General features: G+C 48.4%; 1 protein-coding gene across 3 annotated transcripts in view; it reads left to right on the top strand.

The window, feature by feature from the left end:
* Nucleotides 1-409: 409 nt before the first annotated feature.
* Nucleotides 410-27,332, top strand: part of TBX4 (T-box transcription factor 4) — a 33,304-nt gene continuing 6,381 nt past the window's right edge. For all 3 annotated transcript variants that reach the window (XR_010349202.1, XR_010349203.1, XM_064394233.1), the window contains exons 1-5: nt 410-565; nt 1,329-1,423; nt 13,261-13,380; nt 14,992-15,139; nt 25,878-26,030. Coding sequence is in view for 1 of the 3 variants with exons in the window: in XM_064394233.1 (XP_064250303.1) it covers nt 410-565; nt 1,329-1,423; nt 13,261-13,380; nt 14,992-15,139; nt 25,878-26,030 (672 nt within the window). In the remaining 2 variants the exon portion in view is untranslated. The remainder of the gene's footprint in view (nt 566-1,328; nt 1,424-13,260; nt 13,381-14,991; nt 15,140-25,877; nt 26,031-27,332) is intronic.

The following is a 27,332-nucleotide window of genomic DNA, read 5'->3' on the forward strand; positions in this document are numbered from 1 at the left end:
TTTATCTCGGAGCCCAGCACTCCCCCTGTTTACACCGTCCGGCTCCGCCGCAGCGCTTCGTCGCGGAGCCCCCGCAGCCCCGACGGGACGGGGCAGCGAGACCGACCGGGCCGGGCTGCCCTCCCCGACGGGTACCGGAGAAAGAATCGGGGCTGGGGGCCTGCGGCCACATCAGACGTGAGCTGCCCTGGCCTCAAGCGGGAGCGCAGCCACGCGTGGGCGGCTCCCGTGGGCCCGGCTCTTCCCCCGGGGCCCACGGTGTCACATCCCGGTGCCGCCGCCCGAGGAGCGACCACGGGCCGGGCCGGGCGGGCCTGAGCTCGCAGGTGGCTGTGCCTGGGCGAGGGGCAGGGGTTGGACGTGGCCCCCGGTGCCTCGAGCTAACACTGCGCCTCTCTCCCCCAAGGAAATGCTCCAGGAGAAAAGCCTGTCTGAAACCGAGGAAGGGTTTCCAACAGCCCCCGCGCCCGGCCATGCGGACACCTCCGCCGGCTCCCCCGTCCTCGGCGTAGCCGGGGGGAGCAGCACGCCGCTCAGCAGCCCGCAGCTCCCCGACCCCGAGCAGGTACGCTCCGTCCGGCCCCGCTGCGCCTCACCCGCCGCCAGCCCGGCCCGCCGCCGCGCATCACCCCCGGCTTCGACACGGGGAGGGATTGCGGGGAAAGCTCCTTTTTCTTCACTTTTCTTTGGGTTTATTTTTTATTGTTAGCATTTTATTTTCGCTGTCCGCAGCCGTGCCCCGCTGTCGGTGCGAATCCGGGCACTGAAAGCCGCGGCCGGCAGGGCCCGACCCGTGGCGGAGCCGCCGCCGCTGCTCCCGGGGCTGCGGCCCGGCGGGGAATTCACTGGGGGTTTTCCATCCCTGAGTAAAACGCGGCTTCTGTGCCTTCACTCCGCGCACGGATGCGATGTCCCCGGCATCCCGCGGAACGCACAAAGCACAACCCTGGACGTGGACTCGTTGTCCCCGCGGCTGCTCCTGGCCCCGGTTTTTGGGAGGCTTAGGGCGAGTCTACCCCAACAGACTTTTTTTTTTTTCCCCCTAGGAAAAAGAAAAAACAATTAAAAAAATTTCCATTTAGCCGCAGTGTCCTGCCTGGTTGTGAAAGTCTGCAATTAAAACCGGCCTCCGTTTGTTTCTCTTATTTTTGGCAAAGGACAGGGGAATTTTTGAGACTCCATCCTCCTCCTGCACAGGCTGGTGGCTTCACCCGGAGCCTCGGCCCTGAGCCCCCCAGCCCCAGCCCTTCCCCGGCCCTTCCCAGCCCTCCTTGCAGGTTTTCTCCCTCGTTTCTTGCTGTTCTCATGATCTTAATTTTTTTTTACAGACAATAGAAAATATCAAAGTCTATCTCCATGAGAAGGAGCTATGGAAGAAATTTCATGAAGCTGGCACGGAAATGATAATAACCAAAGCAGGCAGGTTAGTAAAAATTCCCTGCAAACATGTATTGCTTCTGATCTCTGTGAAATGTCCTCTTTGCCAAGACTGGGTTTTGCAGAGCTGGTACAGTCAGTAGGATTTTAAAAATATTATTGTGATTGCAGATTTCAGTAAGATCATTTTTTCAGTGTAAACTGTACATGTGTTTGAGTATGGCAGTTGGAATGTAAATGCAAGAAAATGTTGTGGAGTCGTTTGGAGCATTTAGTCCCGATTCTCTCTGGTAATGTTTTCTTTTTGTTTTTTTAAAATTATTTTTAATTAGGAAATTAGCATAATTATGGCGTTTTGGGGTTTTTTTTCCCCCACAAAGCACACCCCCTTCCCTTTTCTGTGCCGTGCACTAAGACGTGTGCTGGGACCAAAGTTTTCACAGTACGAAGGTTCTTTTAACCTCAAAACTGAAAGAGAAACGGGTACCACTTTTGGGTAAAAAATAAAAATCTGTTTTCCTTTGGAAACAAATAATTACTTTTACCAAAACAAAGCCCCCTCAGTGTGCACACCCAGGGAGGGAGCCCAGAGCCTCCCCGAGGCTTCGGTTGCCCAGAGAACTCAGCCCTGCCTCTGCTCAGGGCTCCTGTCCTGCCCGGGCTGCTCTAGTGGGAGATGGCAGAATTAATGTCAGAAAATTACGAGTCAGAATTAAACCTCAGACCATCACCGGCTTGGGAATCAGCTAATTCCCAAGAAAATTAGCCGGGTGTCACTGTGGGCACCAAAGTATCTGCCCTTGGCTTCTGCGGCAGCGGGCTCAGCTCGCTGCTGCTGGGAAGGAAAAATCGAGGCATTAACATTAACTCCAGCACGGCTGAGTGCTTCTGCCCTGCCCTCCCGTTGCTTGTTTTACCGTGCTAGCGAGCTGTGCAGCCAGACACTCAAATAACGGGAGAAAACAGAGGAAAAAAACCCCACGAATAATTTCTGTGCAGTATTTATTTCGCTGTGGTCTCCGATCCTTCGTGCAGAGCAGCCGTGGGTGCTCATGGAGTGTGTGTGTGACTTTTCTCCCCTGTTTGCTGCTCACGGTGTGAGACCCAGAACCCAACCCTCGGCACTGGATTTTTGGGGTTGATGAGCTCTTTCCCTCTGCTTCCCTCCATCCCAGCAGTGCTGCTCTGTGCAGCAGCTGCTCGCTGTAGGGAAGATGGACTCTAATAAGCCAGAAATTCCTATTATTCCCCTTGGAGAGGGGTTGTATGTCCCAGGAATCTTCAATTTATTTGCTATGTGGCTGTTTATGGAGTGATGGTGCAGGTAACCCTGTCCTTTTCACACCTTATTTTGGCATATAAAACCTCAGGGCTTGTTCTGCAGCGTCTGCTGATGGGAAGAGCCGGCTTCATTTGGATGGGTCTGCTCCCTAAGTCAGCTCAGATGAGGGGATCAAGACCTCAGATATTTCACCCTTAATTTATAGTATCTGAGTGTGCCTGTGGAGACGTGTAATATCTGTACCAAATTCTAGACCCTAAGCATCCCAAACGTGCACGTTATCTCTCTGTAAGCCTTAACGTGGCTTGTTTAAACAGCTCCATATGGACAGGGCTCAGTCCCACATTCCTTGTCCGGTGGAGCTGGCAGTGCACCTTTCAGGAGGTGGGATGAGGGATAGACCACGAGATGTACAAAAATTTGGGTTTTTTACTTTATCTGAGCCAAATTCTCCATTGGCGAAATTCAGTGCAGCGCCATCGAGCTAAAAGAATTATTTCTTTTTTTTACGAGTTTTCAATTTTAAAAAATAAGGAAAGAAGTGGCTGAAATGCTGCTGAATAACACAGAACAAAAGAAATTATTTTTTTTTTCACTGAGTTCAGCTGCAAATGGTGTCAAAATACAGGACGAGGGCTTTTATCGGTGTTTTTAGCAGGAGGCACAGCCCCGCTCGGTTCCCTGCCCGGGCTGGGCTCTGCCTCAGCACCGACAGCAAAAATACACAAAATAATTAGCATGAGAACGGCCGAAAAATCGAACACTTAAATCCCCGAGTTCATAGCAGTGCCACGCGTGGCCGTGCTGGGAGCAGGGCAGCCCACGAGCTGCAGTCCGATCTAATCCCCATGCAAAGGACAAAATGAAAATTATTACTTCATGCAGATTTTATTTTACCCAGGCTATTTAAATAGAGAGTCGCAATAATAAACCTCCTCTCGAGCCAATTAAAAAAACGGTGGTTAATGGAGATTTGTGTGCACTTGCATTTGGCATTGGGGGGGTGTGGAAGGAGGGAAAGCGGCTAATTGCAGGCACTAATCAGGACTCTAATCCCCCTCCCAGCAGGCACAGAGATGCCCCTGAATGCCGTTAGTTGAAATCACTTAAATGTAGGTCTGTCTGACCTCAAGGGGCACAAACGAAAAGAAATGGAAGCCTGATTTTTAAATTTCAAACAACAACAACAAAAAAACCGAGTGACTTTAATGACAAGTTCACTCAATGGAGAGGAAATGTAAAGCTCAGCGGAAGCGTTAATTCCATGGCAATGGTGTAAAATAGCTTTTTTTGTATAAACAAGGCAAATATTGATAACTTGGTTGGGGGGGAAAGGGGGAGTCATTTGTTTCGTTCTTTGTAGAGCTCCACAGAACGAGCCAACTATAAATTACCGAGAATTTAGGGCTGAGAATTACTTTAGGGGATTATTACTCCCTCTTAGGACTGATCTGTAGGAGATATTAGGAGAACACAGCAAGCTCAGCATTGAAATAGAAATCATGTTGTTGCCAAGAAAGTTTGATTTATAAAGTGGAAACATCTTTAAAATGCGCTCGCTATCTTTTTAATGTCCGACTGCTTCATTGTGGGAGGGGAAAAAAAAGATTATTTTATATTAAAAGGATCATCAAAAGATAAAAAGTTTATGTTAGCAAAGTTCCCTGAACTTTGGAGCAGAGCGCTCGGATCCCTCAGAGCGCCCGCGGGATGGGCGCCGGCTCCATCACTCAGAGCCTTCCTCTCCTTCCTCCTCTTTGAGGTTTGCTCTAATTACGGATTTCTCCTCCGGAGCATTTTCTGGTGATGGTTTTAAAGGGCTGAAAGATTGTCCCGTCCTTCCCCGGCGCTGCCCGGAGCGCTGGGTACCCACGGACCGGAGGGGAACGAGAGGAAAAGCGGCCACTGATCCCTCCAGGCGCTGCCCATCCCGAGGGCGTTTTGCAGGGCAGGATTTTCGGGAGGCAGAGGGAATCCCGCTGTTTGAGCAGCCGCTCTCCGCCGAGCCCCGGCGGGGCGGCCGCTCCCGCTCCCGGTCCCCGGTTCCCGTCCCTGGTTCCCGGTTCCCGTCCCTGGTTCCCGGTTCCCGTCCCTGGTTCCCGGTCCCGGTCCCGTTCCCGGTTCCCGGTCCCCGCTGCAGCATCCCCGTTCCCATCCCTGCTCACAGCGCGGCTTTCCAGGGATGAGGAGAATGAATCCAGCACCCACAGCGAGCTGTGAGTGCCTGGTTTTGGAAATGATTGTTCACAAACCTTCCCGCGTGTGTGTGTTTATATATGTGTGTGTGTGCGTGTGTTTTAAAACAAACAAAAACTCCTCCAAAACCAAACCACCCAACCAAAAAAATCCCTTCCCCCAGAAAAAAATACTGAACTAAAAAATACCCTAAAAACCTCCACCGAAAAGTCGGTGAGATCCTGTTAAATCAAATTAATCAATCAATCTAGACGCTAATGAAGGGCACAGGGTGTATTAGGGGATGCAGATGCAGCTGCACATCTGGATTCCTCCCCCCTGGCCGCGCTGCTGTGGGGCATCGCTCTGTCCTGGCAGGGTGCACACCTTTCCTGCCGGACTTTAGGAATTCCACATTTGTGAAATTGTACCAGGGGTGGGGAAAGCAGAAAGCAAATGAGGGACTTTGTTATAAATCTGGCTTTCCGATTTCATCCTCTCGCTTTTATGTGCTATTATTTGACTGAACAATTGTAGATTCTTTTGTAGCTCGTGGCAAACCATTCTTTGTGAAATCTCGTCTTTGGGACTTTATTTCTGCTGGAAGTTAATCTTTGCTTCCACAGCTTTCCTGGCTCAGGATTTCTTCTTTCTGTTAGATTATTTATTTAGCTGTTTCCTAGGGTTTTTTCCCAAGGTGCCAGTCTTTGCAGCATTGTAATTTCTGTCCAGGTATTGCCAGGGATAAACAATTTGATAAAGCTTTTGTTTCATCAGGAAAAAATGCCAGTTCATAGGATGTCTGGTCAAATTTTTGTGAGCAGTTCCTTAAGAGAAAATAACGTGTCATTTCTCTCTGGTAGCAGAACTGTCCCCGAGGTGTAACAGGAGGCTCTAGATACTGAATTTGAGCTTTGGCTGGAGTGCAGGATGTGCACAGGTACAAAGCCAGCTCTGGTCTCTATGGTAGCAGGTTTTAAGAAGCATATGTAGGAAAATGCTGCAGAGGAAAAAAACAGAATCGATAAAGCATCTTGCATGTGTGGAAAAGACACAAATCCCCTTTAGATGTTCAAGTTTCATTTTAAAAGTGGCTTATTTCAGTAAAAAAGAAAAAAAATCTGTTCCTAATCAACTTTAGTAAACCAAAATAAAACTAGTTTTTAGGACATCAAGGTCTGAAGAAGTATAAATGCTTTGGCTAAGCTGGTGCAGCTTTCCTGTGTGAATAATCCTTTAAAAGTTAAATTTTCCATGGCTCTGCAGGGCATATGGATGCCCAGTTCTCATTACAATTAAAGGGAAATATTTGTCCAGAATCTTTTAAGGCAGTTACAAGAATTTCTGCTGATGGTTTTTGATCCAAAAGCAAACCTTAATATCCGAGATCAACGAAGGAATGTGAGCCGTCAATTTAAAACATAGAAATAAAATAGATATTTGAGGAATGTTTGATCTGCTTGCTCCTAAATTTGGGGTCCTGGAATTATCCTGCTCAGGCAAACTCCTGCTTTTAGAGAAAAAGCAGGAGTGAGCTCCAATGGCTCTTGCTGTGCTGCTACAGTTGTGGACAGCTTTGGCAGGGGGGACAGAGCTTGTGCACGCCGAGGAGGGCAGGGATGGGAGTCTGGTTCAGGTTCACTTCTCTCCTCAAGCAGCCATCCCTGCTTTTTAAAGACACGGCATGCTCACAGTTAAGGGTGTTCCCAAAGCTTTCCCTGCTCGTCCTTGTGCTGGAGCTGTGGCACGGTGAGGGGAGGCTTTGGTCAAGCCCAGATCAGCTGGGGAAGGTCCCAACCATTGCTGGGGCTCTGCTGCTGCCCCAAAGGCTCCTGGACACTGGTTTGTGGCTCCAGCAGTGCCAAGGCTGCCTCAGCTCCTCCCTCAGCCCATGCCAGGGAGCTGGGCTGGACAGGGAGCAAACCTGCCCTGAAATGCTGTTGGTGCCCAGGTTCTCTCTCTTTGTGCTGTGCTGCTGGTGCTGCTGGCACCACCTCTCCCATCCTCCTGCACGTTGGGACCTTCTCTGCTCAACTTCAGCAAAATGAAAGCCCAGAGAAGCAGCCTGTGGCCAGGAGCCTGCCCGTGCTTCGAGTCACCACGGGGCAAAGAAAGGAAATGTTTCTAGACCATGAAAGCAGCCATCCAGCTCACCAAGTTCTCAAGTATGTGAGAAACAATGTTTTATTTAAAAATTAGATGTGCTAGCCAGAAGGAAAAAATACAACCTCGCCATTCCAAAATATAAAAATCCCTTAACTGTCTGACCTTCTCATCACTAGGTCATGGTCCTGCCACCAGATAAATCTCTGCTATCTGCCCATAGACTGAGAGTTCAATGTTGCTTGTGTTAGTGACAGTGAATTTGGGGCTGAAAAATGAACTACTGATGAGAACTCCTGTTGAACCTGTATTGTTTGTTATTCTGAGGCAAGGATCTGGCATGGGCTAATCCAGCACTTCAAAGTTAACTGCTCTTACTTTGTATACAGAGCGTCATAACGGAGTGGCGTGGGTGATAAGAGAAATAAGGGACTGAGGGTTAGGATACACTGGGAAAATGGGACCCTGTTGGAAAACTCTTTGATCTCTTTAAAGTATTTTTTGAAAGCAAGAATCTATCAAAAAGGAAATGCCATTTAAAAGGCTAAAAGAAACAGCTGACATCCCCAAATTTGTTTTAATCTGCCCTGGAGAATATTCTTTTTAAAGATGCGTTAAGTCAGTGGAAGAAATACTTGTCAAAAGAAGGGAAATTAGAAAAAAATGAGGAAAGGTCATCAGAATGGAGACGTAGTTCTTGAAGCCTCTGCACACCATTCTTTTCCCTTCTCACAATGAAGAGAAGTAGCCTCAAGCAGCCATGGCCAAGTCTCAAGCAGAATTTGGGGCCACATTTGTCGTTATCAGGGATGCAGGTGTGTCACCTGCCCTGGTGTTCTGAAAGCATTGCTGGAGGCATCTCAGCATGCCCAGCAGGTTCTCAGGAGGGGGTTGCTCAGCCATGACATGGCTTGTTAGCCAAGATGTTGAGTGAGAAGTTGTTTCCTGATCCTTTCACAACCTCATCTGCCACAGGCAGCACAGCACAGGAGCTTCCAAAACTCCAGTCACTGCTTTACTTGATCATCCCAAAAGCCAGTATTGTAAAATCTCTGTCTCTCTTTGGAAATCTTTGTCTTATTGTCTTAAAAAATAGAATTTCAGCTGCTGAGCTGCTGAAGTGCTTGGGGATGTTTTTACCCCATTGAAAAGACAGAAGGAAGCACTCAGTAGTATCTGAAGGATACATTTACATCTCAGGGATGTGCAGTGAGCACCAATCCAGGTAAATCCATGGGCTTCAGAGGGCACTGGCAGCCTTTGGTGAGGGCATGGCTTGGGTTGCTCCTGGTTCCATGCAGTTTTCTCTGTGGAAATACTGTTTGAATTCCCTGCTTGCCCTTTTCTGGTCAGAGACATCCCTTCCCAGCTAATGGGGCATCAGGAATGGCGTTGGCATCTAAAGGGAGGTCAGGTTCAATCCTGGTGAGCAGGAGAGGGGTGAGGCTTTGTTGCTGATGTTCAATGTGGCACAGCACAGTCATTGTTCAGATGAAAATTTCAGCTCCTCAATCAGCTTTGGTTCTCTCCCCTTTTCTGGTTTGCCATCCCCAGCCCAAAAAATAATATTTTGCTGGACATGGGAGCTTTGCAGCCACCCATCTCTCCAGGATCAACCAGACCTGCTCATGTGGGCATTAAAACACACGTGAGATGCCCACAGGATCAGCCAGACCTGCTCATGTGGGCATTAAAACACACGTGAGATGCCCACAGGATCAGCCAGACCTGCTCATGTGGGCATTAAAACACACGTGAGATGCCCACAGGATCAACCAGACCTGCTCATGTGGGCATTAAAACACACGTGAGATGCCCACAGGATCAGCCAGACCTGCTCATGTGGGCATTAAAACACACGTGAGATGCCCACAGGATCAGCCAGACCTGCTCATGTGGGCATTAAAACACACGTGAGATGCCCACAGGATCAGCCAGACCTGCTCATGTGGGCATTAAAACACACGTGAGATGCCCACAGGATCAGCCAGACCTGCTCATGTGGGCATTAAAACACGTGAGATGCCCACAGAGAGGCCAAGCCTGGAGAGCCTGAAAGGCTGGGAACTGCTGCCCCAAAGAAAAGCAAAGCTTTTCTCTTATCACTCCCTTCCAAATCCAACCAGCCAATTACACATCAATTAAACTTTGTTTGAACAATAATAGAAGCTTTGGCTCCATGTCAGCAACTGCTCCACGGTTAAGGGGATTGGATAGTAATAGTATAAATAAATAAACAAGAGATGCTTATTCTAACAGTTCATTTTAAAACAATTTGTGAATATCATGTAGAGATAAAATGTGCCTAGCATAAACTTAGCTAAGCAGTGACTGCTTCATTATCAGAACAAATAATTCACTAGCACATCATCTTTGAAGCTTGGGAGGCCTGTGGAATTGTGCTGCTTGTTTATTTTCCTGGCTTTTACTGTTTTTGCTACATTTCGTCTGCAGGGAAGGGTTTAGCTGGGGCTGTGGCAGTGTGGTGCCAAGCTCTGGTGATGCCAACCCTGCTCCCACTGCCCAGTCCCCAGTGCCAGGCTCAGCCCCTCTGCCCTCCCCAGGGCATCACCCAGTGACTGTGGGATTTTAGTGCCGTATGGGGTGTCCTGGTTGCTTTTTTTGAGGGTGTCTTTCTTCTGTGGACACAAAATCTCCTTTAAGTTTTGCCTTGTGAGGGGCTGCTGCCATGGCACAGCAGCACTTTGTCCCTGCCAGTGCAGGGGTGGGACAGGAACGTGCCTGGCAGAGCCACTAAACCAGCAGAGAGCTTTGAGGGGCACATGAGACCCTCAGGATAGGGCTGAGGAGCCTGGATGGCCCCTTCTGCTCTGGCTGGAGCTGGAGGGAGGGAGAAATGGGTTTGAATGTGCCTAAAATGGGAGTGCTGTCAATTTTGGTGTTTTGCAGAAGAGGCTGTTGGGGCTGTGCTGAGTCCCTTGTGCATCACACGGGTGCTCGTGGCTGGTCCCTGGGTGGGCAGGGCAGCTGTGGGGCTGCTGGTGGCTGCTTGGCCCTGCTCCCTGAGTGGCCCTGCTGCCTCCACCTAAGGTGTGCTACTGGCTTGGACACACACCTGGTGTGGCTTTCAAAAAAAGGAGTATAAATTGGGAGGAAATTGGTCCAGTGCTGGACATCCCCACTCCAGGGGTGGTGTTGTCATTGGCACGTTCAGGGCATTTGCTGCAGCCCATGGACACTGTGTCCAAACAGGTTTTGGGTTTCAGCAACAGGTGATGAGCCAGGAATTGCTGCAATTAATCTCCTGAGTGTTGGTGGCTCAAACTTCACCAGACCTGAGTGTTGCTGTGCTGCACTTGTGCCCACCACTGAAGCTCACCGAGCTGCCCCGTTTGCAGGGCTGCAGCTGCCCTTGGCACAGCAGGTGCCCTGAGGATCAGATGTCACCTGCTTGCACACGCTCTCCAGGAAGCCCCAAATTCCCAGTTTTTGTCCCCAATTTCTGCACAGCAATGCTCTCCCCCAGTTTGGAGCCGTGTGGGAAGGAGGGTGGATAAAACGGATCTGCCCGCGTCTTGCTTCAGACCTCCCACCAAAGCCAGCCTGAGCTTTCCCAGAGCTTGGCAAGACTTTGGCAAGTTTTATTGCAGCACTGGGTGATTCTTGTGCCTCTGCTGGTCCCCGAGCAATGGATGATGAAGCAACCTATTGTGCAGGAGCTGGCCGGGGCCGAGCATCCTCGGCGGAGCCGCCCATCCGCCCCAGCTCCTGCCTGCCCCGGCTGCCAGAGGGGCTGCTCACTGCAGCTCCTCGTGCCTGTGACTAGCTCCATTGACCTGTAGTAAATTTGGGCAAGCAGGCAGGTTTTTGGCCCCTTCCCAGGCCCGACAGAAGCTCTATAGAGCCACTGTAGGCACGGCCTCACTCCCAGGCAGGGCTGGTGCAGCTCCACCGTGGGTTTCTGCTCCCTTCTTTCAAGTGGGACATTTAAAAAGGGCCAGGACATGATATAAGGTGCTGTCTCTTGATTTTTTTTTTTCTTTTTAATTCAGTTTCTATGACTGCATTTCCTTGGCCCCAGCTCTCGGGTTTGTCATGCCTTCCCATCAGAGATGCACAACCCATGTTTGTATCATACCGCGGAGATATTTACTAAACGAGCCTCTGCCAAGGGGTTGAGAAATATGTTTTCATTAAGAAAATTAAACTGACAAGTCCCTGGACAGCACATTAGTCGCATATTTTTTCTTTAAGGCCAAAATGCAGCAGCTAATAATAATGATGAAATGTCCATGCACAGCCAAATTACTAAAATCTACCCATGTTTTCCTGGAAAAGAATGTGGAGAGTTGGCAAACTTGGTTGTAGCTGGGTCTGTGGACTGCTGAGCACAATGCTACCACTGCGAGATAGTGAGTGGTTTGCAAGTTAAGCAACACCTTCAATCAGATGTGAGTCCCCATTTGTTATCCTTAAAGAATTTCAGCTGTATATATTATAGTAGTACTTTGGCTCTTTGTATTTATTTTAGAGGGCTATACTAAAGAACATTATAAACTCAGGCATGTCCATGCTATATGAACTCCATATGCTGAAGCTTAATTTTAAATGCCATTAAAAAAGCACTTAACATTTACAATATATCAGTTCAGCTACTTTAGCAGCTTGGATGTTCTACAGTAAATGAAATGATTGAGGGAAAAAGAAATTCAGAAGCTCAGTGTTATAAAATCCCCAGTGCAGGTATGACACTGTCAAATTGTGTTCATTTCATTTATGTTTTTTAATAATTTTATCCTCTTTTTTTTTCTTTTTTTTTGTTTCATTTTAAAATGCCATTTTAAGGCCTAATTTAAAAAAAAAATCTTGGCATTCAGATTGGATTCCTTATACAATTTTTTTCAATGTGTGAATTGGGCTGTGTATTCACAAATTGAAATGTCCCACTGTATTTACCCAGGTGCTTACCTGTAGGAGGAGAAGGTTAAGAGGAGTGCAGAGTTTATGAATGAAAATCAAAGAGGGACATTGCTAAACCACCCCTTTTTAGTCCAGGCTAATTACATGGTAAACATCTGGAATTTATGCAGGGCGCTTAAAAGAGTCAATTGAAACGATTTTGAACAGGGCCCATTTTGTTGCCTTCTCCCCAAGCAGCAACAAAATGGTGCTGCAGACTTGGACCAGCTCAGGAAAAGAGGGATAAAGTGGGGGGACAAAGTGGCCTTGATGTCTGATGGAGAAATGACATCAGGATTTGGGCCCATCTTAATTCACGTAATTAGAACGAGTCCAGGATGTGGCAATTCTCATCCTCCATCCCCTGTGCCGAGGGAAGGAGAACTTTGTGTCCTGCCTGGAGGGCTGTGGTGAGCCAGTTTGCTCTATTGACTCGGCTGTTTTTACTGGATGAGGAGGAGGTGGCGAGGATGGAGCCAAGAAAATAGTTATTCTGAGGATGTGAAGTGCCTAATCCTGCAAATCCTGGCTGCTGACACGGCCTCCAGGGACTGGGAAGCCCATGGCAGTGTCAGGATCCATTAGGGCCCTCTCCTTTGGATTGCAAGGCTGGACTGGGGTGGGATCTGCTGTTTTCACAGCCACATAGCTTCATAAAAAGGTATTATTTAATATCACAAAGAGTCTTTAGGCATGTAAATGTTCTCTGGTGATGCACTGGTTTATGGGATGCTCTAGTTTGGTGTTGGTTGTTGCAGCCAGTGGGACAGGCACGTTTTGGTGGGAAGCTCTGCCATGCTCCAGGCTCCAGCAAGGTTTAAGGGTGTGCTGTGAATCTGGGAAACCCAGGAAGGCCAGAGGAGCCTGTCTGCACCACCACAGGGTTTAACCCTTCATCTCCCCCAGGCTTTACTGATCCTCAGTTCTCAGTTTGTTGGAGGGAACACGGGGGCAGAGATGGTGGATATTGGGATTGTGTGGATGACAAAGCCCGTGCTTGGTTTCCTCTGAAATGTAGTCAGGCCTCCTGACTTTTCAAACACTTCCACAGCAGCAAGAAATCTGCAATTTTGGTACTGCCAGAGCCTCCTGTAGAACTGAGGGCTCCTTGTCCTAGCCTCCCACAAACAGGGATGTGTTGACCCCCCCGTACCTCTCTCTGCACCCTCCTTTTCCTGGCACTGACCCATAGCCCCCCTCCCTATACCCTTATCAAAATTTGTGCCCACTTTTGCACTGGCACACTCTGGAAAGAGAGAATTTAATTCAGGTGTGAACAAGAACCAACCATGTCCTGGCATGAATCCCTCTGATGGTGGATCTGCTTTTTGGGCTCCTCCAAGTGTCCATCAGTTCCAGTGCTCCATCCCTCCCTAACGTGGTATCCCTCTGCTTTCCCTAAGGAGGATGTTTCCCAGTTACAAGGTCAAGGTGACTGGGATGAACCCCAAGACCAAGTACATTTTGTTGATCGACATCGTCCCGGCTGACGACCACCGCTACAAATTCTGTGACAACAAATGGTAAGACAACACTTCTGTTTGCCTGCTTTTCCATAGGAAATTTGCAATTGGATCAGCCATTTGTTGTGCAAACTTAGAAACCAACAGAAACACCTTCCCACGGGAGGGATGCCAACATCCCAGAGCTCTCTTTGCTGGAGCGGTGATGGACACAAGAGCCAGGGCTGCAAGTTTAAACCAGGCAAATATAAAATGAAATATTATTAACAGGCTGGGTGGTTAACTGCTGGAAAAAAGTGCTGCTGGGGGTGGTGACTTGTCCATCCCAAAGTGTTCCAGGCTGGGGAGTTTTCTTGGACAAGATGCTTTAGGCCAAGCACGGGTTATCTGGCCATGTGCAGTGTAGGAGGGTAAAGCCACAGCCTGCCTTGTACCAGAGGCTGGACAGGATGATCTAATGGTCCATTTTGGCCCTCAAAATTAGGTCTCTATGTGACTCAAGAAAAGTTTTAAATTCCTTTCTTCCACAGTAATATTTTGCTTTTAGGAGAGCAGCTATAAAGCGAAATATGGGGTGGTTTACTCAGAGCCCTGATTCTCTTCTGTTATTCTTCCCTTCCCTGTGCCTTTCCAAGCAGAGTTACTTACCCGAGAGGCAGCTGGGATTTTTGCTGTCTGACAAAGGAAACGTGTTGTTTTCTCTTTTGATTTCCCCCCACAAAATGCCCGGCAGCCTCCCTCAGTGCCACTATTCGCTGTGGTTTCCCCAAACCCTTCCCCTGGCTGCTGCCTGCTGAAAAGCAATGGAAAATTTCACAGGGAACGAGCTCAGTGACATCCCAGAAAGCAGAAATTATTTACTTGCACATTAGGGCTGCTCCAGTTTTTTAAAAAAAATCCCTTTTCCGTGTGCTTTTGTCCCGGAACGCCGCTGGGTAAGAGGAGTGGACTGAGGGGCTCTGCACCACGGTGGCCACTTTGTGTCTTTCAGACATTAAACACGAGATGATGGATAGTCCTGAACCCTGTTTAATTTAGTTTTTGCCAGCCCTAGAGCTGTTTCCCCTTTTCCTTTTATTGCTGCTGGAAAGTTTCTGTTGTTTTTGGTAATATTGCTTTTATTGGGGTTTTATAAGAGGAGAACAATGTGGAGTAATGAGGGCGTTGCCATTAAATGATGTCTCATGGCTGGGCCTGGTGTCCATGGTGGTGTGGGGCAAGGGGAGCTGCAGAAGGGTGCTGGGCCAGAGTGGGAAGCAGCCCCTTCCCACTGGGGCAGGCTGAGGGAGCCCTGCCTGCCTGTGAAGGGAGCAGCCACCCCAGTTCTGCTCCTGCCCACGGGCACTTTCTGCTCTGCAGGGCCATCTCCCTTTGCAGAAGGCTCTTCCAAAAACCCAGACAAGTTTTCCTCCTTGAAAAGTGTCTCCACAATGCCCATGTGAGGACACTGCCCCAAGGAAATCCCGTGTGGGAGCAGGGATGGGGTTACCCTGCCAGCCTGTGATGCTGAAACAAGAATCCCAAAACCCGCCATGAGCAGCAGGAGCCTCCCTGACTCCCCTCATCCCAGTTCACCCCCCCAGGGCTGGCAGGAGGGTCGCTGGGATGAGTCCAAGGACAAAAAGCTCTCCTGTGTGCCAGGGTGATGGCATGTGTCCCCTCTGTCCTCAGGATGGTGGCTGGGAAGGCCGAGCCGGCCATGCCGGGCAGGCTGTACGTGCACCCCGACTCCCCGGCCACAGGAGCCCACTGGATGAGGCAGCTGGTGTCCTTCCAGAAGCTCAAGCTCACCAACAACCACCTGGATCCATTTGGACACGTAAGAGACACGTTCTGCAAGGGCTTCGGGTGGAGGTGGGCCCACAGCGCTGGGATGTCACAGTTAATAATCGTTAATTTAATAATTATTAAATTATACATTATTTTGTGTTTGGGGGGAGTGTTTAAAGCAAAGGGAAGGGGTCTGTGTGCTTCCCCTGCTCTTGGAAACACAGCCATGACTGGCTCAGTTGTGTCCTGCTAGATGCCACTGAGGTTTTCTTTTCTGCCCAGGAACTTTCTGGGCAGCACTGTGGGATTTTCAGCCTGGCACGTGGTACATGCAGCTCACAGAAGCTGGTTGCATAAACTGCTGATTTTCCAAGCTGGCTTTGGCAGCCCTAAAAAAGATGAAGTATTTTATTTGGAAAATTTGGATTCATGTGTATTGGGAATGCAGAGGTGGGGAGCACACAGTTATCTGCCCCAGTGCATTTAATAACTCAGACCAAGGGCCCTGGCAGCCTGTCAGGAGAGTGAGTGCTCAGATACTGCATATAAAAACACAGACCTGTCTGGTCTGCACAATTTGAGCTGAAAGTCATGTGAAAATAAACCATCCTTGGTGAGAGGAAGGGAAGAGAGAGCTTAAAACCCTTCTAGGTTTAGTGCCATCAGCTCCTCCTTGTACCAAAGGTAAGAGAATCTAATTTGTGTCATCAAATGTGGGGTTTAACCTGATGGTGTTTTAAGCAGCAGCAGTTTGGAGGGCCAGGGAGGCTGTGAGAAGGGTGCAGGGTGGGAAGGCATGTATCTGTCTTGTTTAAAATGACTGTGCATCCAGCCTCTAAAGAGCAGCTTTTCACTTGGAGCCAGTGTCCTGATGCCTCCCAAAGCTGAGCAGAAGGTGTGATAAGTGTGATGCTGGCACAGCTAAATCAGCTGGAACTTTAGAGGGTTGACTCCAGAGACAGGAACACCCCAGCAGCTTAAAACACTGCTAAAAATCCAGAAATTTTGCCCGTGTTTATAATTTTTTGTGGATTTTGAGCCTCCAAAAGCCGGGCCCTGACAGGGACTCGGTGATAACCCAGCCCCGTGCTGGGCCCTGACCCCCTCCCCACCCTACTGACCCCACTGAGACATGTGTGAGCTTCAAAGGCTCCCCGGCACCCTTTAATGCTGCTGCTATTAATCACAGCCCATCTCTGCTCCCCTGAAGGAGGGAAATGAAATGAAACAACTGTGGCAGGGCTGTGTCAGCACCAGTGACACCCCTGCCACCGTTTGGCTGCCACAGCCATCCCGAGCCGCTGCCTTTGCACGTGGCATTTTTTCACTCTGTGTTTTCCTCTTGGTTAACTCTGCAGTTTAATATACGACTGTTTATGCTGTAAAATGTAAACCATAAAACATGCAGGATGTGCGATGTGGCTGTAAAACAAACAGGATGTGCCGTGTTGGTTTTGCAACTTTAAACGTTTGCTTTTCCTGACTTTGTCATTTTTTAACTGAGATTTTAGCACTGCATTTTAACGGGGAAGATTTTAACCCCCCCTCCTCCTTTCCAATGAACAGCCTGCTTGTCTTTTCCCTACTGAGACAGTGGTTTGGGTTTTGGGGTGATATCCACCATGCTGTGGCTCCAGATGAGCCCTGCTCAGTGCCCGCACAGCCCAGCACCTTCCCTCTCACATTAATGGGAAAATGCCTGAAATAATCTGTTTTAAAGTGCCTGGTTTGCTGCTCTGTTCAGGCACTGACAACCTGCCTGGCTAAATGGCACTGAACCCATCCTCAGCCAGCTCCTCATTAGGATTCTAAATTAATAATCTGCTTTAGAGATGTGGTGCTCCACTTTTTGTGTTCCACATGGAGGAGAGCTGGGCTCTGCAGCAGGACAGGGAAAGGCTCCCACCAGCTCAGGCTCAGTTCTGCTCCTGCAGGGCCTGTCCCACGAAGGCATTACGTTAGGAATAATAACAGCTTCTCATTTCTAGGAATTTGTTCCCAGAGACTGCAAACACTTTCTTAAAGCTCCCTAAAAAAACAAGTCAGGAAAGCCACAGGGTTTGTTTGCCTTCCCGTGCGCCAGCGGAGCCTGCCTGCCTTTCCTTTTGTCTTTGATTTCCTCCAAACCTCAAAACCACGTGGAGTGAGGATTTCTGCAGCCTTGGCTGGGGCATTTTTGGGTGTGTGGGCAGCAGCCCGGGCAGAGCTGAGCTGGGTCACCTATCCTCAGCCACTGCAGTGTCCCCATCCCTCCACGGCTCCTCTGAGCCAGGGATCTCACCTGAAAGACAGGCAGCAGAAATTTCACATGATTCCATCAGAAATGAACCCATTTATCCATCCATGGCTGACTGTGCACTGAAATAGCTGCTTAATATCAGGGATGAGCAGCCCCATGGAGATTATGAGAAGTGGAGGCACATTTGAGGCTTAAAGTAAGTAAGATAAACATCTTAATTAATAAACTGTGGAGTTGAAGCCTTTGCTGCAATCCATGGAATTAGACTGGAGATTATTTACCATGCTGGGGATGTGGGAAATCCTCACTCTCTGACAGCCAGCCCCTTCTCTGCAGCCTCACAAACCTCACTCCTGCTTGCCCTGGCTGTTATCTGTTGTGGTAAATTATTAGTTACAGTCAGAGGCATGGGAGGCATTTGTCAATGCAGACATGTAAAACTGAGCAGGTTTTATATCAGAACAAATTCAGAGCTCTGTAATCTGTGGCTGAGCAGGTTTTGTGGCAGGTAAGCCTGTGCCCAGCTCACACAGCACAGCCTGAAAACTGTGGGCTGTATATTTTGCTCCGGGGGGATTTTTCATCCATGAAAGGCTTCTTTCACACCAGGCTTAACAACTGAGGAACGTTCATGTTGGAAATGGATTAAGAAATCAGCAGCCACTGTAATGTTTAGCTACAGTGAGGTCTATCTGATCCCAAAGAAAGCACTGTAAGCCACCTCTGCTTAGAGTGAAATCTGAATTTATGTATTTTCAAAGCATTACATGCAGAGATAATCAACCTGATAGAGCCTCTGATTTACGTGGGGCTGGTGAGTGATTCTGAGCACCAGGGATTCTGGCAGAGCTGGTGCTTTGCTCTCTGATGCCATGGGAGTAACAGGGCATTTGCAGAGGTGAAAATAATCTTGTAAGTGCCAGCAAAGATGGCAGTGTTTTCCAGGTGGAAAATGGGAATGACTCCATCACTCCAGGTTATTTTGTCCTAATCTCAGCTGCAGAGGATGCACAAAAATCCCCTCTCTGTTGGACAGGGGAACACAGCACCTGTATTTCTTTAGAAAGCTGATTCAGGGCAGTATGGGGAAACAGCAGTGTGTGTCTGCACATGATAAATCCCCAGGGAGGGAATTCCACTCTCTCCAGAGGTTTGAAGTCCATAAACAGTGGGGTGGAAGGGGCCCATGGGATTGTCCTGGTGTGGGTCAGCTCCTGCCCTGGCAGGTGAGGGGTGCTCAGGGGGTGTGAGGCTGCTGAGGGACCACGAGGGGATGGCTCAGAGCTGCACTGGGGCTGCAGGGAGGGCAGGGGAGCCTTGTGGGCACTGGGGCTGGATGTGGGGAGCCCTTTGGGCACTGGGGCTGCAGGGAGGGTGTGGGGAGCCTTTTGGGCACTGGGGCTGCAGGGAGGACATGGGGAGCCTTTTGGGCACTGGGGCTGGATGTGGGGACCCTTTTGGGCACTGGGGCTGGGTGTGGGGACCCTTTTGGGCACTGGGGCTGGGTGTGGGAGCCTTTGGGGCACTTGGGATGGGTGTGGGAGCCTTTTGGGCACTGGGGTTGGGTGTGGGAGCCTTTTGGGCACTGGGGCTGGGTGTGGGAGCCTTTTGGGCACTGGCCAGAGGACTGACCACAGTGGTGGCTCCAGACTTGCTGGCAGCTCAGGAGCCCAGGACCCTTCTCCTGAGGAATGAGATCTGCAGTACCCAGAGTTGAGGATGGGAGAAAACATTCCAGCCTTACCCCAGGCCTCCCTTCCCTGGTTTTGAGCACTCAGAGTCACACCAGGGCAGCACTGGAAAATGGGAGAGGAGTGAGAGCATCCCAGGAGGGGTTTGTGCTGTTGTTGTGCTCTGTTTGCAGTGACTCCACTGAAATGAAACCTCTCTGCCAGGGGACTCAGCTCCTGCAGCCAGGAAAGGGCAAGAGCATCACATCAGTATTCTTGAGAGGTTCTGACTAGGACAAGATCAACTGGAAATGAAAAAATGGGAATATAAAGAATATATAAATACATTCTAGAATATAGAAAGGTATTCCTGCAGAGAAACAAACAAATAAGCAAAGGAGGCAAGTAATAAATGGAGAATAGAAGTGGAGGTTGTGACAAATAAAAGTAGATATTTAATTTAATCCTCCCCAACTCAGCATTGCTGAGCTTGGTTGTGTTACAAACTCTGCACCTACCTCACTCCTGGGCTGCTGCTGGTGCCTTTTAATTGCCATAATTACTTTGTCTGCTTTTAAAAGAAAGCTTTATTTTAGTTTCTGGGATGTAACCAACCAACTACAGGATATGATAGATGGTCTGTCGCTCATGACAGCATCTGAAGTGATATTCCTGTTTTTCTTGACCCAAATCTGCTGTTTACTGGCTTCACTCATTAATGCTGATGAGTTTGTTATTTCTCTTCAGATTTAATATTTGCACACTTGGTTTTATTTGATTATCACTGAAAGCCTTAATTTTCCCCCTAGTCCTGGGGTTTCCTTTTCATTTTTCTATTAATTAAATCAGCTTTTTTCTGCCTCTGCCCGTCAGACGCACTCAGGCACTTTTAATTAGCTCCACGTCCTGCTAATCTTGCAAAACCCTAATTTTGATTCATAATTTTTTTTTATTTGTTTGCTTTATGACTTGTGGCCAAGCAGTTTCCTCTCGGGTGCTGGTGGGAGGTTTTATGTGCTGCCTTGGAAGCAGCTTCCCCACCCCGGGCACTGGGATCTCCAGAGGGAGGGAGGGAGGGAGGGATGGGGGAGAGGACACAGCCTCAGCCCTCTTGTCCTGCTCAGAGCCATCTTCAGCTAAAAATTTCCTGTATTTTAATGTATAACATTTGGGGGTTTATAAATATAAATATAAATATAAATATAAATATAAATATAAATATAAATATAAATATAAATATAAATATAAATATAAATATAAATATATTTAGATATAAAATAGAAATATATGTATATCTATATCTATATATAAAAATAAAAATAGATAATATAATCTATATTATTTCTTATATATGGCATTAATTTCTATTTCTATTTATTTATATTTATATTTATATTTATATTTATATTTATATTTATATTTATATTTATATTTATATTTATATTTATATTTATATTTATATTTATATAATCTCCCCCACTACCAAACCACCTTTTTTACCAATCCATTTAAACCCTTTTGTCCACCCCTAAATTTGCAGACAATTTTTTCAGAGCATCACTAAGCCTTCTGCTGAAAGAATATCCATGAAAAGATTATTTTCCTTTTCTTTTCTTTATTTTTTTTTTGGTACCCATTCATTTTAGGAAACCAGAGCAATAATGGCACCCAAATAAATTACAAAGTGAAGTTTTACATTGTTTGCAGAAAGAAAAAAAGGAGCAGAGCTGTGTGGCCCTGGGATGGTGTGTGCTCCACAGGGAGGGATGGGTCCAGGGCTTCCATTTCAGTCCTGGGCAAGAAGAGGCCCGTGGCCTGGTGGTTGAAAAGAAGATTTACTTCTCTCTGTTCAATCCTTTTGTTGTCACATCGCTGGTTTGTGTGAGTCAAATGCAGCAGAGTTTGGTAAAGCTGACCTGCAGTCAGCTCCTGAGATGGTCGGGATTGCAGAGGGAGCCAGCCTGGAGAGGGGCAGGGCAGGTGCCAGCAGGGGCCACCCTGGGGTGTCACACCCCAAAACCTCCCGTGGCAGAGCAGAGGTGGAATCACCCCAAGCTGTGTCCCAGGGAATTCCAGCTGAGGGGAGAGCAAACCCAGAAACTTTGGCCACCTCCTAAGGAACTTTTCTCTGAGCTCATGTTGAACCTTTTCCCAGGATTTTCCAGCTTTTCTTTTCTTCCCCTCCGTGCTGATTGCCAGGGCAAACGTGTGCATTTGGGAGGCTCCCCTGCAGCCCTGCAGGAGCCCCTGGCTGCACTCAGGGCTGGGAAGAGCCTGGGCTGTGCCTGCCTTGGGGCAGAGAGAGGGGGATCCTCCCCTGGGAGGGAAAACCCACAGCGTGGGATCCAGGCAGTACCAGAGCTCGTGCTTCAGCTGCTGCAGAGCCCGTGGGCACAGAATGTTTTATTTGGTTGAGCTGGGTGATCTCAGGGGTCTTTCCCACTGCAAATGTTGGTGTGATTTTCATGCTGGCTTTGGGGTGAGGTGTCCCAGGGTGGGTGCAGGGAAAAAAGGGATCTGTGATCCCAAATCCCCTGGACACATCCCGGGTCAGCTCCAGTGCTGATGGAGCATCTCCAAACCATTCACTCCTAAAAACCCCTTCAGTCTGGGCTGTTTATACCACCAAATGCTCAAAATATTAATTGAGATGATTCTGCAGAGCCTCCTTGATTAAAACACGTTTTTTTTCCATGCAGAAAACTGGATTGTCAGGTTTTTGTGCTGGGCCATCACACTCCAGCTCCGAGTCCCAGTGTGGGACCAGGGCCAGCCTCAGCTCAAAGGCTTTTTCACTTTGAAAGAATAGAGGGAAGGAAGAAAGAAGCAGAAAATATATTAAAATGCAAGATTTTATATTAGTTATGTGATCCCCCGGGAGCAACCATAAAATTATGTGGCTTTTTCGTGGCCATTTACTATTCAATATAAAAAGGGGAGTTGCCATAGCAACCACTGCATCATCTGACATCTGATACCTTGGCCAAACAGGGAGCTCTTAAATCAACTCCCCAAATTTCATATGAAAGTAAATACATTTTACTGGTGATTTCAAGGCGAGTTTGCCTTGTGACAAGGAATGTGGCACCATTTCCCCAGCTCAGCTCGTGGCCTCTGGGTCCCATCCTGCAAACTCAGGCCCTGGAGCTGACATTACTCAGCAGTGTGAGAGATTAGGACTTAGAGGAGTTTGTTTTCCTAAGTAAAATTAAATGAAAGGAGCAAATGATACCATTTCTTTTAACATTTCTTGCTGGCTGGGGAATGCCAACAAAATGAAGAAGTTGAGTGCAGTAACAGCTGAAGTTCCAGCTGCAAGTGTGTGAGCAGCACAAAGGAGGGAGACGGGGGTGAAAATAGAAATCAAAATTGGAAGGATGTTTGTGTAAGCTCCCATTGGACTGTGGGGCTGGGCTGCACGAGTGACACTGAGGGGTGGCAGTGACATCACCCTGGGGTGCTCTGCCTTCTCTGCCAGCACCAAGGCAGTGCCAGGGGCTGGGGGAGCAGCCAAGAGGGGCAAAACATTTCCCAAAATATCCAGGAGCTCTTTGGGTCTCACCTGGTGCAGCCCAGGAGGGTCCCAACCTATCCCAAACTGCCTCCTTCTTGTACAAAAACAATTTCAAAATAAGTGTGACAGTGTCTGAATTCATCTCCCCAGGAACAAGGGAAGTGCAGGAAAATACAAAATTATTGTTTTGACATCACCTTTGAGGCCAAGGGCTCCTCCATCACTGCTCAGTGCTCTGTCCCATCTATTAAAATACTTCTCATTTTTGACACAATTCTTGAAGCTAATCTTTCCACTGATGTTCGTCACTGGAGTGGAATTTACATTTGTTTTGTGTATTTTTAGCTTTCCAAAGCAGCCTTGAAAACTATTTAGCCTGAATTGTTGGCATTTCACTTTGCACAGACTCGGTGTTTGTGGCTAAAGGTTGTTTTTGGGGTGGTTTGTAAGGGTTTTGAATGCACAGGGATACACCAGCACAGGTGAGGGGGATTTGTGTGCAGACACAGCCTCTGTGCAGGAGTTCTTGTTCTTGAGTAAAATGCTGGTTTTATACAGAGAGTGGTTGCTGATTCCCAAAAAAGTGTGGGAAATCCCCTCTGCATCTGGTGGGGAGCCACACACTCAAATTCCAACAGGAATTACACTGAGACAGGTGAGCTAATATTAATTTTTTGTGCAAGGGACAGAAACGCCCAAACTTGTAAATGCAGTGGCAAAATTTGGCCATTTAGGTTTTTTTAATTATAAAACTCCAGGCAGATCTGCAGCCACAAGTGAAACACTGAGCATTTGTCAGAAATCCTTTCCTGAGTTCTTCTGTCAGGCTCCAAGAAGTTCATTTGTTCCTTTTGGAAATTGTTTGAGCTCATTACTTTGAAGATGTTATTAAAAACTCATTTATCTTTTTAAAGGGGTCATTACAGCCCAGTGGGTCCTGCTTTGGAGGGGGAACACAGGCTGTTCATGCAGGGTGTATCAAAACTTGGGCTCCTCATTTTCCCTTTGGAAAGCTCAGTTTAAAGTTGTTTTCTCCATCCTGAAGCTGAGTTGCTCTGGCTCTGGGGAAAATCCACCCGTGCTGGGCGGTGTGGGACAGACAGTGAGGAGAGCTCAGCAATCCCCAGCTTTGCTCCAGACAGCCATTATTTATCAGCATGCCTCAGCTCTTAATTACTGAAAATTGAAATGTCCCTTCTTTCAGGAAAGTCCTGTCCCTTGGGTGTTACTTTGTTTTATGAGTGGCTGATACATGAAAGAGGAGAAAAGGCTGCAGCCCCAAACCTGAGCCGACCCTCTCAGATCTACACCAACAGCCACAAAGTGGTTCAGAGGCTTGATGCAAAGCTGATAAAATGCCAAAAATTCCTCATTCTCTCTCTTGGGGAGCAGGGAGGGTTGTCTGGAAAACGTCAACAGTAAAAATTGCATTTAAGTGGTGCATAGTGCAGCAGCTACTGTGGGCAGGGGGACTGCAGCAGGTGAGGGGGTTTGGAGAGCACGAGCTCCAGGCTCTGCCTCCCATCCTGGCTGGAGCACCTGGAGCTGCTGCTCTGAGCTCTCCTGGCCATGGCAGTCATGGGGAAGAAAGGGTTTCTGGACACAGAGCAATCCCTGAGCAAAAACCTTCTGCTTCTTGGTAATTCTCATTTAAAACCGGCTAAAACCATAATTAGTGTGAGCTGATGTTGGTGTGCTGCAGTGTGCACATCCATCCATCATCCATCATCCATCCATCCATCCATCCATCCATCCATCCATCATCCATCATCCATCCATCCATCCATCCATCCATCCATCATCCATCCATCCATCCATCCATCCATCCATGCATCCATCCATCCCTCCATCCATCCATCCCTCCATCCATCCATCCATCATCCATCCATCCATCCATCCATCCATCCATCCATCCATCATCCATCCATCCATCCATCCATCCATCCATCCATCATCCATCCATCCATCCATCCATCATCCATCCATCCATCCATCCATCCATCCATCCATCATCCATCCATCCATCCATTCATCCATCCATCATCCATCCATCCATCATCCATCCATCATCCATCCATCCATCCATCTATCCATCCATCCATCCCTGTCCATCCCACCATCCATCCATCCATCCATCCATCCATCCATCCATCATCCATCCATCCATCCATCCATCATCCATCCATCCATCCATCATCCATCCATCCATCCATCATCCATCCATCATCCATCCATCCATCCATCCATCATCCATCCATCCATCCATCCATCCATCCATCCATCCGTCCATTTACCACCAGTGGAAGACCCCACCCATGCCAGTGTCCCCTCCTGTCCCTGTCCCTGTCCCTGCCCTGGGCTTTGGCTCCCCGGGGTGACAGCCTGGCTGGAGTCCCTGTCCCAGGCTCAGGAGCCCATTTGGGAGCAGGAGGAGGAGATTGGACAGGACCATGCTGAGAAAACAAGGCAGCAGTGTTTCTTCTTTGCCCAGTAAAAGGAATAAAGGCTTTTCTTAAAACCATCCCACTTCTTAAAAGAAATTCCATTTCTTGAAGCCATTTTCTTCTGCAGTGTCTGGGCACATCCCTGCTGTGTGGAACCTCAGTGCTGCAGTGGGATGAGCCTGGGCAGCCTCTCAGCCCAAAAAGCTCCAAAACCCCTTACTGGGGCCAGGCTGTGCTCCCTGCTGGCCCCCAGCCCCTCCCCAGCCCCCCTGGCACCCTCCATAAAGATCCCTTGGCTGGGGCTGGTCCTGCCTTTCCCTGGCCAAGGCTCGAGGAGGGGAGAGGTGCCTGGACCAGCCACCCACACTCAGCCACTCCACAAACAGCAGAAAAACCAAGCTGCTGCTTTGTAGTTTTTTGGGTTTTCTTTTTTTTAATTTTTTTTTTAACCAGCAGATAAAAGAAAAATAGCTTTCTAGCTTTTTTTTTTCCCCTGTGGTTTCTGTGTTGGTTTTTTTTTCCTCTGCTAAACTGTGTATTTTTCAGCTCAGTAAAGCATTTATGAGGAGTCTTTACAGGCCAGGCTGCTGGTGAATTATATATTGTACAGCTTCGGCGTGAGCTGGGGGAAAAAAAATTATGACATTTTTCCACCCAGACCCATTCTATCCAATAGCAATGGAAAATGAGGGTTTACCAGGAAAGCTTTAAGTTCAGCTCTGCTTGCCAGAGCTGCAGAAACCTTCTGTGCCTTGGTCCATGTGCATTTCTAGAATGTCAATTTTCCTTCCTAACTCACAAGCGAAGCTAAAGCTGAGCTCTGCCGAGCTTTGGGTCCTGCTGCAAAGTCTCCGACAGCCGTGGCTTGACTCGTTTCTTTTTTGAATGGATTTCTCACTTTGGCATCAATTGTTTTCCAGATCATCCTTAATTCAATGCACAAGTACCAGCCGCGGCTGCACATTGTGAAGGCGGACGAGAACAACGCCTTCGGCTCCAAGAACACGGCTTTCTGCACCCACGTCTTCCCAGAGACCTCCTTCATCTCTGTCACCTCCTACCAGAACCACAAGGTAGGCAGCTTTTGGGCTACAAGTGCTTTATTTCTGGCCAGGAACTTTGTCAGAGAATCTCCCTGTTCTGCTGGATTAAAAGACAAGTTTGTGTCCTGGCTGTAAGCGGGAGGGATGAGCCAGGGTGCAGCTCTGCAGGAGCAGGGATGCTGCTGGTAACAATATTTTGGCAAAGCCTGGGCTGCCCTGGCTCGCTGTGCTGTCATTCAAACAGCAAAGCTCATGGAATAATGAGCAGTAAAGCTTGCCCATAAATCTGCAGTGAGCAGTAATTACAGAATGTGTGTTTAGTGAGACAGATGAGGAATGTAACCATAAAAACGGAACTCGGAGCTGCCCCTGCGGTTCCACGTGGGGACAGCAGGGGCTGGGGCTCTGGGGAGGGGACTTTGGGGTACAGAGGGGCAGTTCTGTGCTCTGGCTGGGTGTCAGGGCACCTGTGTGCTCTGGGGCTGCTTTGGGGTGTGAGCGTGGTGTTACCTGTGCACTGGGCAGAGTTCTGCCTCAGCTGGATCCCAGCAGGACTGACAGCAGTGGGACAGGAAATTGTCACCTCCCTGTGTCACCTCAGCAGGGAAGGGACAGGGGAGGAAGACAGCAGGGCATGGAAAGGCTTCAGATTCCTTCCTGCTACTGCTCTGCCTGTGCACAAGCTCCTGCTCCCGGGCATTTTCCTAATGGCAAAGTCCAATAGCTGTTTGAGGAATAATTAATAATTTAATTGGAATTTTTAAAGGGCATCAAAATTCATAACTGAAGGTGCAGAGTAAGGTCCTGTCACCCCAAGTGTGAAATCTGCCATGTGTAACTGTACCAGTTCCTTTCCTACACATTCACAGGAAAATCCTGCAGGAACAGGAACAAGTGTGAAATTCTTCCTCCCCAATAACCTGACCAGAGCTTTTCCTCCCAAGCAGGATGCCTGTGTGCCCTTTGATGCTGGAAGCACAGAGTGCTTGCAAAAATGCTGCAATTAGTGAGCCAGTAAAGAGACTCAGAGCAGGAGCATGGATGTGGTATGGTCAGGCAGGGTGGGGGAAATGCCCATTAGGACACTGAAGGTAGAAAAGTTGTAGCTCTTGATGTAAAATGAGCAATTGCCCAAACATGGTTAACCAAAAAGACTCAAAAGAGCTTATATTTAATACATATTTAAAATGGCTGCTGTCAATGGTGCCTTTCATCCCTAAAGTTCCCAGAGTGCTCCAGGAACTCCACACTTGCACTGTCACTGCTGCCCAGCTGTGCTGGGGGTTTGTGGCTGGGGGGCAGCACAGGGAGCACCTGACAGATTCAGGGAAA

This window comes from Passer domesticus, chromosome 19 (genome assembly GCF_036417665.1).
Source record: "Passer domesticus isolate bPasDom1 chromosome 19, bPasDom1.hap1, whole genome shotgun sequence".
NCBI lineage: Eukaryota > Metazoa > Chordata > Aves > Passeriformes > Passeridae > Passer > Passer domesticus.